General features: G+C 51.7%; 1 protein-coding gene across 1 annotated transcript; it reads right to left on the bottom strand.

Annotated features, from left to right (window-relative positions):
* Positions 1–959: 959 nt before the first annotated feature.
* Positions 960–7251, bottom strand: LOC106541084 (cytochrome P450 2A13). Its single transcript, XM_087727597.1, has 9 exons — positions 7008–7251; positions 6133–6295; positions 5675–5824; positions 4813–4973; positions 4165–4341; positions 3182–3323; positions 2562–2749; positions 2297–2438; positions 960–1894 (listed from the first exon to the last, which is right to left on the bottom strand). The coding sequence occupies exons 1-9, from the start codon at positions 7185–7187 to the stop codon at positions 1713–1715; spliced, it is 1485 nt and encodes a 494-aa protein (XP_087583723.1). The 5' UTR covers positions 7188–7251; the 3' UTR covers positions 960–1712.
* Positions 7252–11786: the final 4535 nt, after the last annotated feature.

An 11786-nucleotide genomic window follows, 5' to 3' on the forward strand; every position in this document is an offset into this window, starting at 1 on the left:
GGCATAGCCGGGCTGTGAAACCTCTGCAAGGAAACCCCCCAGGTGAGGGGCACCGAGAGGGAGCCCACACCTTCCAGCTCCCTTGAGGGCACATGGTGCAGCAGCTGCTTCCCCCTGCAATTGCCCCCCAAATCAGGAAGCTGATGCTGGGGGAACTCGTCCCTGGAGTTCAGGGGCTGGGATGGCAGCGCTGGCTCTGTGGAAGCCGAGAAGGGCACTGTTTCCAAAGAGGCAAACCGAGTCACGCTTTCTGCGCAGGTGAGCCCTTTCCCCACAGCTCCCAAACAAAGGAACAAACGAAATGCTTGGAATAAAAAGTGCTCGCTTCAGTAACGCCAGTCTCTGCTTTCACTTTGTCCCCATTGGGAGGGAGCCCAGCGGGCAACAGCTGGCCCTGAGGATGCCCACAAGGGAGCAGCTTCTCTCGGGGGTGGCAGGCGAGATAAGGGGAAAGTCTTGGTCTTCCCAGCCCCACCTGAGGCCTTGGGGAGGATGCTGGCAGCTTCGCTTTCACCAAGGACATTCCGGGCCTTCAGCAGCTCTGCCCTCCTTGGGTGCCCAGGGCATGAAAACCATCCAGGCAGCACCAGAGGCAGAGCCCTGTGCCCTTCGACCACCCTCCCCCTTCAAGGAAAGGGCTGGGCTTTTGCTCCTTGGGGGCAGAGCCTGAACTAACAGCCTCAGAGGGGGAAGCAGAGCTTAGGGGGGAAAGGCTGGATGGGGAAGGAACAGGGTTCGCCTTGGCCCTGGCAGAGAGAGGCCAGGAGGTGCCTTGAGTGCCAGCAGACATTTCTGGGGAGGGAGGCAGACAGATATCCCCATCTGGGTCTAGGGAGGGTGGGCCGATGGGCAGAACACGGGCACGCCTGCCAATGCCCCCTGGCTCCCCCCAAGAGGGTGTGGGGAGGAAAATCAGGGCCAAAGGGAGGCAGGTTTGAAAGAAGAAGCAACGGTTGTTTCTGAGAGGAGTGGAGTTTATTTCGGAAGGCACAGCACAAGCAAAGGGCAACGTATAGAACCAGCTGTTCAAGGTGCCACCTTACAGTTTCTGTGAGGAAAAAGCTGCCCATTGAAGGGGCAGCCCTGCTTTCTGGCACAGGACCCCTGAACTTGGCCTCCGCTGCCATTTTAGGTTGGCAAAGAAGGTTTATTTGTATACAAAGCAAGGCAACATACAGAGGAGATTTTGCAAGCCAGAAGCCCATCCGACTTGCCAACTTCACAGGAGAGAGGCGGGGCTGAACCAGGCTCTCTGCTTCTGCCTCCTTGCCCGTCCCAGAGACCAGCCTGCCCCAAGTGAGGTGGGCATCCCAGGATATGTTTCCCAGCTCAGCCAAGCTGCTCCTGGAGTACCAACAGCATTTAATGGTGAATGTTTCTAACTTCAGTAGCATCTTCAGCATCCAGAGGACTTCAGAATGTGGGGAGAAAGGGGGAGACCTGAACACGAGCAGAATTCCATGCCCCCCCAAAGACGTTCTGAAGGTGCTGCTGGAGGGCACAGAGGTTGGGGTACACGAGCAGGAGTTGGAACAGAATGAAGGTGACAGGGTGCCCGTAGGTGCCAGGCTCCCGGGAGATGGAGAGGTAGCTGCGGTGCCCTCAGCAAGAGAGCCATCTCCTTAGAGGGCATCTCCTGCAGCCAGAGGAAGTTGGCAAGGTGACGGGAGATGCAGGAAGGGACCTTGCAAAGGGTCCAGAGGGCCCCTCCCTCAGCGGGGGATGACGGAGATCTCGTAGGTCCGTGGGATCGTGCCAAACCCCACCAACATTGGGGAGAGGTCGATGTCTTCAGGGGGCACAGCTGACTTGAAGCGGAAATGCTGAAGGATGCTGGTGAGGAAGAGGAAGAGCTCCGCACGTGCCAGATGTTCCCCGAAGCAATAGCGCTTTCCTGCAAAAGTCCAGAGCAGAGAGGCCGGTGGGCAGGAGGACCCCCGTGTCTGCCTCCCCAATGGGGCCTGAGGGGGTCCATACTATGCAGAAGCAACGGAGGACTTGGGGGTCCCTTTTGCAGCCTCTGAAACTTTTCCCAATATCCGCTTTGTGGCTCTAACTTATAACTGTGTCCGAGTGGAATGATTCACGGTGCAGTTTCTGGATCCGTCCTGTGGCCTCAGCATCTCTTTTGAGTTTGTGTTTTACGGAGGAAACTCACAACTGTGGCCAGGGTGTGTGTCTGCACCAGCCCTCCACTTGCCGGGCAGTGGCGGGGGGGGGGGCTTTGGGGGAAGGTCTTTGGGAGGGTTGTCTGAGGTGACTTTCTGGCTGGAGAAATGGTGGGGTGGGGGCTCACCAATGCAGAAAGGTATGAAAGCCTCATTCTTCTGGAACTGCCCCTTCTCATCCAGGAAGTGTTGGGGGTCAAACTCCGCAGGTCTTGCAAAATGTTTGGGGTCTCTCATCGCTGTCCCCAACATGGGGAAAACTTCGGTCCCCTGAGGGCAGGAAATGAAGGAAGCATCAATTACTCTGGGGGGGAAATGATGGGAACTATGTGGAACCCAACTTATATGGATGCCCTCGAGGAGTACCTTAGATATATCCCCCCCCCTTAATACCTTGGGAATTGTGTAGCCCCTTAACTGGACATCTTGGGTGACACGCCGTGGCAGTGCCAGGGGGAGAATATCCGCAAATCTCTGTATCTCATGAATCACGGCTTCCGTGTAGGGCATCTGCAGCCTGTCCTCCATGCTGGGAGTCCGATTGACACCAATGACGCGGTCAATCTCCTCGTGGATCTTCTCTGGGGAGAGATCAGAAAGAGCAATAGGAAAATCCAGCTTACACCCACAGCTGGAGAGGTTCCCTGGGTGACTTGGTCCAATCCTTCTCAGTTCCACCTACCCATGGAATTGTGGGGGGGAAACGGGGGAGGAAGAGCTTCAACTCCTGGAGAGAAGGTGATGGGACTCCAAGAAATCCCTCAACTGCTGCTTGGGAGAAGGAGTTGGGCCTTGGAGTCTCCACTGCTCCTGTTCCAAGCACCACCATGCTCTCTCTATACGTGTGTGTGTGTGTGCGTGTGTATGTGCGTGTGTGTGTGTGTGCGTGTGTGGTCATTAGAGGGTGCTCCTCTCTCTCGTCATGTATTTCATTTCTCTCCTTGTGTTTATCTCGTAATAATAGTCTGCCATAACTCTGACAGGTTTTATTTCTCTGTTGCCATGGAAATTACCTTCCACCTCTGGGTGCTTCAGCAGGATCAGGAATCCATAACGCAAAGTGGTGCTGACCGTTTCCGTACCACCGAAGAAAATACTAAGGGTCGTTGCGACCAGTTCCTCCATGGAGAAGAAGGAGTCGGGGTTTTTTTCTTCCTTGGTGAGAGAAAAGGGAATTTTTTAAATCAAGAGACGTGGAGACCCATGCATTTCACAGCTCTCCTAATTTGCTGATGTCGGAGCTTTTCTAGAAGTCTGGACACCCCAAACTTTGAGGAGGCTGACTTTGCTGTCCCCCACTGGTTTTCTGTTGATTTGAACTTGTCTGCTTGCTTGGGGTCTTGTAGGGCAGGAATCTGAGGCAGACCCTCATCAAAAGATAAAACACAAACCCCAAATCTTTCTCCTGGGAATAATCAAAGGGAAATATACAAAGAAAATTAAGTACATATTAACACATCTGCTAACTAACTACAGCTAGAATAGCATTTGCCCAATGCTGGAAACAAAATAATGCCCCCTCGGACGAATCAGTGATAAAAAAAACTTTGGATTGTGCAGAGATGGACAAATTAACACTGAAATTAAAAGATAAAGAAGAGTAGGAATATTATGAAATTTGGAACAATTGGTACAAATGGCTGCAAAACAAGAATAAAATTAATTAAGCCAAAAAACAATATATATAAATATATATAGAGACAACTGTGTATAAAGGTGTGTAAATATTATATACATGTACAGGTATGATGACATAACAATGTTGATGTAATGACTGTAAGGTGTTGTAGAAGGGAAAAAATAATAATAATAAAATCTGCCTGCAGAAGACCCTCGGATGGAGAATCTCTCCAAGGTTTCCATCTGGTCCCGTTCAAGTTGCCAAATAAAGGAGGGAAAAAGCCAAGCTCAGAGAGCACCAAGGACCCTCATCTGAGTTGGGCTGAGTGTTTCTCTCTGTGGCTTTATCATCCCATCAAGCCCCCCCCCATTTTACCTGCAGCATTTTCACCAGGAAGCAGTCGATGAAATCCCTTGGGGAGTTGGGGTCCAGGGTCTCCTGGTGGGCTTTTGCCTTCTTGGCCACAAATGCCTTCAGTTCGGAAAACCTCCTGAAAGCCATTTGATGGGAGCCAGGGAGACGCTGCACGATTCCAAAGAAGATGTCCAAGAGCTGCAGGTCGGGTGGCAGGTGGGGAAGGGGGGAAAGAGGGAGGGGTTACTGGGAGAAGAAGACCCTGGCAAGGATAGCAGAGGTGGGAGGGGAGGATCCCAGGAGACCCGTGGGCCCCTGACCCTTCCCTTCCTCCCCCAGAGGTCTGCAGAAGAAGGACCTCCTTCACCCGTGTGGGAGGAGGAGAGACCAACTGCTGCCTTCTTCACTGGGAGGGGAGTAAATGCTCCTTGAGGTACATTTCAGGCAACCAAAGTCTGGGGCAACCCTGGCATTCTGTCTCATCCCACATTGGGAAAAAGGTTCTGAAAGTGGGCACTTCCTGAATCGGTCGAGATAGGCAGATAAACAGGAGACCTTCATTGCTTCTCCTCAAGGACCTCAGCCCCAGAGCCTCCAGGGTCAGAGCCCTGAATGGACAGGGATGCTTTCAGCAAGGAGAAGCAGCAGGATGGGGGCGGAGGGGGGTACCTGTCCCCGGGCTGAGGAGCTGAAGCGAAAAATTTCCAGTATTGCGGTCAGCAAAGAGAGGAACTCCTGGTCTTCGTAGTCAAAGCGGCTGCCGAAGGCGATGGAGCTGATGACGTTGGACACGGAGCGGCTCAGGAAGTAGGTGGGGTCAAAGGGGGCTCCTGTGGGGGGGGGAGAGAAACCCTCCTTGATGCTCCTGTAGGGCCTGCGGTGGGTCTGAGGATCGGCCTTGCAGACAGAGAACTCTGGTGTCTCCGTCGTGCCAGGCTCAACCCTCCTCAAAAGCTTCTGGCTCCACTTCTGCCTCCTGGGGAGCAGGGAGGCAGGGGGGGGCACTCTTTGGCAGCTAGAGTCCCTGCCGGGAGCTCAAACAGAGCAGCCGATGCTGTGGGCACCCCTGGGCCAGAAAGGGGGAGCCCAGACCCTCCAAAATAGGCTTTGTGTGTGCCCACTGCTGAGACCAGCAGGGAAATCTGAGCGCAACCTTCCTTTGCCCACCAAGAGAACGAAAGAGACATGGACCCTGAACCAGGACAGGCTGCCACCGGCTGTGCCAAGCGCTGGGCAGGCTGGGGAAGCCAGAGCCAAAGCAAATAGAAACTCTGCCCCCCATAAAGAAACAGATAAAATGCTCCAGGCTGAAGTGGGGGGGGGGCAGGCGGGCGGGGGGGGGGGTTGCAAGATGTGGAACCTTCCCTTGGAGGTCTTGGTGCCTTTGATGAAGCCTCTTTGGATGGCTTAAGTCAACTTCCCATTTTGGATCTTTGGGCTTCGTTAGCCAAGCTTGTGCCATTTTATCTCGCCCCTCCCCCTATGGATTGTCCCCTGGCCCCACTTCAGGGGGCTCCAGAAATCCACCTGCCTTTTGTGCCCCTCAGGGCTTCCAGCAGGAAGTGGGCTTCCTCCAGGATCCGCTCTTCGATGGATCTCTTTCCCACCCCGAAACTCCGTAAGGTCATGATGGAGAACCGTCGTAGATGGATGGGTTTCTTCCCATTGCTGAAGGCAACTCCTGCAGACCGAAAGACAAGGGGGGAGGGGCGTTGGGACCCAGAAAGACCTCCCAACAAGTGCAGGACTGCCCAGAGCAGGACGGCAGAAGCAGCACGGAGCTCCCTCCCTGGAGGGCCCCTCCAGGTGCCTTGAAAGGTGGGTCATGCTGAGTCAACCCTGAAATGAGGGAGGTGGAGGGACCGAGCGCGTCGCCTGCTCCAGCATTCCTGGTTAGTGCAAGGGACATCAAATATGGCTTCCCCCACAGACGGCTGCTCAGCAAAACTCGCCATCAAGTCGCTGGGGGACGCAGAACCTGGAACACACCATGGCCCTGGAAGATCCAGTCAAAACTGGCCTGTTGGCCACGGTCCCGGAACTCATTCCCCTGGTCCACCAGGGCCTCCTTAATGGCCTCGTAGCCGCACAGCACCAAGATGCGCCGGGGGCCCAGCTGGAGCGTGAAGACCGGCCCGTACTTTTCGCTCAGCTGCCAGAGAAAGCGGGAAAGAGAAGGGGCAGAATTGGCCGGCAGAACTAAATTGGTCCTCACGAGCATCTTCCCCCGGCTGACCAGCTGTGACCCTGGGCAGAAGCTGCTGGACAGAGAGGGTCTCAGTGGGGAAATCCAAGGGGTGGGTCCCCTGCAGTGGAATATTTGACCATGGGGTTCAGCCCCTGGGACCCCCAGATGCTGGGGAGGGGGGGTATTTGACCCACTCCATGGAGGTGAAATCATTCCTGTCTAAAGGTCCTCTCTGCCTCAGGAACCTTTCCATGCCCTTCTATCCCCCCGAATTCTGCCCCCCAGTTGCTCCCAATTTCCTCCTTGCCTGGTCCCTGAAAAGGAATCCATCAGGAAAGGAAGCACAGGGAAGGGGGGCAACTATGAAATATGTATTTTTATTAAAATGAAGGTTCAAAATATACAGGGTCTTCTCTTCCTGGCTTGCCTGCTGGTGACTCAGGGTCCACAAGGCTTCATGGCACCTGATCCCACCACCCGAGCAGCCCTCTTCCTCTTCCTCCACCTGAGCCCCTCTGAAGAGGGGGAGAGGGACCGTCCCTCTGGAGCTTTGGGCCCCTGGGCTCCTCCAGCCAGCTGGCCCTCAATGCCGGGGAGTCCAAAGCCAGCAAGGGGAAGCTGATCTGGGGGAAGGAGCAGGCGGGGGGGCGGGGGTGGGGCACGGGGGAGGCCTTACCTTGATGAGTGAATTGGGCAGGTTGTTTCGGTCTATCCAGAGCAGGTTCCCAATCAGGGGGAGGGGCGTGGGTCCAGGGGGCATCTTGTCCCTTCGGCGCATTTGCTGCCAAGAGGAGAGGAGCAAGAGGCCGGCCAGGAAGACGGCCAGCAGGAGGGTCCCTGCTCCCAGGAGATCCATGGGGACGGGCAGCTCCAGCACTTCCCAGGGGCTGCAGCCGTCGGGAGAGTCTCAGCCTGGCTCTCCAGGGACCTAATATAGGACCTGGGAAGGAGTGCAACGCCCAACTCAGGTTATGCAACTGCCGAGGCCTCTTCCAAGCCAGGCAGGAGTGGGAAGCCTGCCTAGAGAGCATTTCTGCCAATTCATGTATATTTAACTTGTAAGTGGAGACTGCTCAGGAGCCAAAAGGGTGGGTGGTGTGACGTTACTTCAAGACCTGCCTTAAACAATTGTTGTGTTCTTCAATATCCTCACCTTTCCTTCTAAGCCAAGGGCTGCACCAACTTCAGCAAGCACCTGCGCCAAAGACCCCATCGTGACCTCCACGAAGTTATTGCACAGATGATGCAATTGACCATTTTGGGGGTGGGGGGGGGAGAAAGGCAACCTTTGAAGTGGAGTTTTCCTCACCCATCCTGGGTCGAAACCAAAGCCCTGAATGTGGGTTCAGCCAAAGGGTCGCATGGAGTCAGGGCCTGCAGAGGGACCATGAAAACGCAGGACAAGGAGCGTTCATTGATTGGGTGGTTTGGGTCAACTTCGAGGTGCTTTTAAAGAGGCTTCCCTCCCGCGGTTGTGGGAGCTCCATCACCGGAGGTTTTTAAGAAGAGGCTGGACTGCCATTTGTCTGAAACGGTACTGGGTCTCCTGCCTGAGTTGGCCCAGCTGACTTCCAAAGTCCCTTTCAACTCAGTGAGCCTCTTATCCTCCTGTCCTGAGAACTGGCAGCCCAGCGGTCTGGGGAGAATGGCCAGTTGGCCTCTGCGGGGCAGGGAGGGGCTGGGCACTGCGGCCAATGGCCATTCGGGCTGCCACTCTTTCAGGGCAAGTGGAGGCTGGAGGGCACCTGCTGAGAAGGGGGGACGGAAAGGAGATGGCAGATGCACAGGCGATGCGCAGGCAACGTCCGTGTCCCCCTGTGCAACTTTGCCCTCCGCAAGCGATGTGCGTAGGTGACGTGACGGGGGGGAAAAGACCACCTGGATTCTCCCAGGGAGGAATTGGCTGGAGCCAATTCAAAGTTCCTGCAATTCCAGCCCCTGATTGCTAGACTGTCCGGAGGCTTGAGCTCTTTGTGCCTGCTTTGGTCCAAGCCAAGAAGATGAATGGACATGAGGTTAAAGAGAGCAGCGCGGCTCAAGAAGGCGGGGCTTAGCAGTGAGAAGACGGATTTTCAGGCTATTCCTGAAATTCCTCTATTCCGAAGGAATTGGACGGTTCATCTTTGAACCCAAGCTGTCCCGGAGAGACAGTGAAAGGTTGGAGGAGATCCAGTGACCCCGGAGACGTTCGCAAAGTCCCTGGGGGCTTGGAATTTAACCTCCTTTGCCAGTGACTTCTGGATTAGCTGTAAGCTAACCGAAACTGCAGGTTGCCCCTAAGAATGGCGTGAGTGTTTCCAGCTGGTAAGGTGATTTTATTACTCAGAGAGACACGGTCCGCATAAAAATTTCAGCTAATTGAAACCAAAGAACAGAAGAATCTAGCGGCAAATTGGATCTTTTTATGGGTTTATGGATGGTGGTTACTCTATTTTTTAAATGTTTTAAATGCTACTTACATGGACAAAGGAAAGATTACTTCAACATCTCCTCTGACCCTCTGCAAGTGGGCTGTAAACCAATTTACTATAATTTGGCTCCCTACAACTTGACACTTTTATTGCTTGGCTGGGTTGGTCTAAGATCAGATAAGATTGTACAGCTCCCAGCTTGTTTTTACTTGCAAATACCTTAAAGCCTCTAAAGGGGAAATACTAACTGCGTATAAAGATGGCGTCTGTTCAAATTTCAAATGATTCATTTCAAATGATTTTTCTGCTCTACAAAAGCTATCTGACACGTACGATAGATTTGAAAAAAAGCTGGATTATTTACTGTTTTTAACATCAAAATATGAAGAAAAAAGTGAGAATGTTGAATGTTTGAATGTTCCTGAAATACAAACGAAGGATGTCAGAGATGAACATTCTCAATTTGCTGACATTCCGGGCATCTGGTTTACCTCTGAGGGAGAAAAAGATGGAACGTTTGAAGGGGGAGGGCCAGCTACGCAGAAGATTTACTTCGAAAGACAGAGCGCAGGAGGAATGAGAAGCATTAAAGAATTTATACTTTATGAAATATCATTTGCAAAACTTTTGATACCACCACTGAGAATTAAAGACAAGCTGAAAAGTGGAATAAGTGTAGGACAACGGCGTTATATGAGGGGCACCTTAAGCAAAAAGGTGCAGGGATCTTTTTGTTTGGACCTGCTCATAAAGACGTTTGTAGAACTTGATCCACGAAAGGCAACAGGATTAAGGAGGTTTTGTTATTGGAGAGACACAGGCTGATAGATGGAAGAATACAATTCAAAATTAGCTAAACCTAATTAATTTTATTTGTAATAGATAGTTGAATAATAATTGACAATATAGTAATGTATATAATGTTGAGTTGATATGATAAATAATAATTGGATATGAGAAGGGAAGGTTAGAAATATTTTTGGACCATATACAAAAGTTATTAATCACAATAATTATCACTATTAAAAAATAAAATAAAACTATATACAGTTAAATCTTAACTAATATGGGGAAAATGCTATGATATACGATATAATTACATAAAGAAAGGAGAATGATAATAAACTATATACATGGAGGAGGGAATTTTTGGTATTAAATATTATGGATGTTTAGCTAAAACAGGATATGAGGATTTGATGTTAATGGAGGATTTTATAAACAAGTAAATGAAATGCCAGCATGTGGTTATGGATTAAATCTTTGGCATAGTTAAGGATGAAAGATGTTTAAACAACTGTAGTCAACTAAAAGTGGAGGTATGATGATGTTAATATGGTAAACATTTGAGTTAAGATATTTGAATTAATATGAATTAATGGAAGAGATGCACAAAAACATGTTGTAACCAGCTGATATACTTTTTTATAACATATACCTGTGGGTTTTTTTGTTTTTTTGTTTTTTGTCTTTTTTGTGTTTTTTTTTCCCCCCCCACTGGTGTGGGCATGTGTTGTTTATGTAACAAAATAAAATAAAAAATTAATAATAAAAAAGAGAGCAGCGCGAGCAGGTCCTCATTGCAAAGGGATCCCAGCTACTCTTTTCCCAGCCTGGAAAGGATCCTTAAGGGTGGACCTTCTGCACATCGACAGGTCGGCCGAATCACTGTCAGCATGGATCCAAGCTTGCACACCTTGCCAATATTCCTGGCCAGTCTAGCAATTCTGGTAAAAGTTTCTGAATCACACCTAACTATGTCACGGGGGACCCTCTCTTACCCTAATGGGGCTCCCTCTGTGCCTCTCAACCACCCTTTGCCAAACCCCTTTGTGGGCCATTGCTGCTGCCCAGGTGGAGACCTCGGCGGGGCCCTTGAAGGCAGCAGAGGGCCAGGAAAGGCAGACGATGCCAGCGATGGAGGTGCAAGGAAGCTCTCAGCAGGGTTTGCAACAGGAGAGAGTTTCCACCCCTCCATTGTGGAGGCTGCAAGGCATCTACTGCGGATCCCAGGTTCTAGTAGGCGAGCAGGGCTGCCCCAGTGCCAGACATTTTGGGGCAGCCCAGAGGAAATCCAAACGAAACATGGCTGCAGGACCTGGAACTCTGCCCAGGAAGGATGGGAAAAGGGCAGGCTGGCTCTGTCCATTGGCACCAGCCTCAAGCCCCAGGACCACCTGCTGACACAACAGGAACCTTCGATTTCACATCCACTTCCATGTTAGGGTGGCAAAGTGTGTTTATTTAACAGTCAACAAACAGAGGAGATGTTACAAGACAGAAACTCACGTGAATTGGCAACTTCAAAGGAGAGAGGCAGGACTGAACTAGACCTGTTTTCCAAAGTGCCTGAAGGCAGGACAAGACGCAATGGAGAGAAACTAATCAAGAAGAGAAGCGACCTGGAACTAAGGAGAAATTTCCTAACAGCAAGGACAATTAATCCGTGGAACAGCTTCCCTCCAGAGGTTGTGGGGGCTCCCAACACTGGAGACTTTTAAGAAGAGATTGGACAGCCATTTGTCTGAAATGATATAAGATCTCCTTGTGCAGAGGGTTGGACTAGAAGACCTCCGAGGTCCCTTCCAACTCTGTTATTCTCTCTCTGCCCCTTTGCCTGCCCAAAGCATTAAGCATGCCAACCAAAGGATGGAAGGAACGAGGCTCCTGTGAGGACTGTGGGAGGTGTGGAGACCCCAGGAACCTTTTCCCAGCTCAGCCAAGCGTCTTCTCTGCTCCCGGCTACTTTGAATGGTGGACGTTTCTAGGTTGAACGGCACCTTCAGCAGGCAGAGCTCTTTCACAGTGGGGTGAGAATGGGGGAGACCAAGACACTGCAACTGAACTCCCCCCCCCACCTGAAGCCAAGCGGCTAGAGCCGCTGCAGGGAGGGGCACAGAGATTGGGGTACGGGAGCCAGAATGCAATGCAGGGGATGGGGGGCCCATAGCTGACAGGCTCTCTGGAGTTGGAGGGGCAGCTGTGGTGCCCTCAGGAAGAGGGCCATGTCCTTAGAGGGCATTTGCTGGACCTAGAAGGTCACC

Source organism: Thamnophis sirtalis, unplaced genomic scaffold (assembly GCF_051295495.1).
Source record: "Thamnophis sirtalis isolate CommonGarterSnake01/CBP01778 unplaced genomic scaffold, rThaSir2_p1.2 scaffold_13, whole genome shotgun sequence".
NCBI classification, from domain to species: Eukaryota; Metazoa; Chordata; class Lepidosauria; order Squamata; family Natricidae; genus Thamnophis; species Thamnophis sirtalis.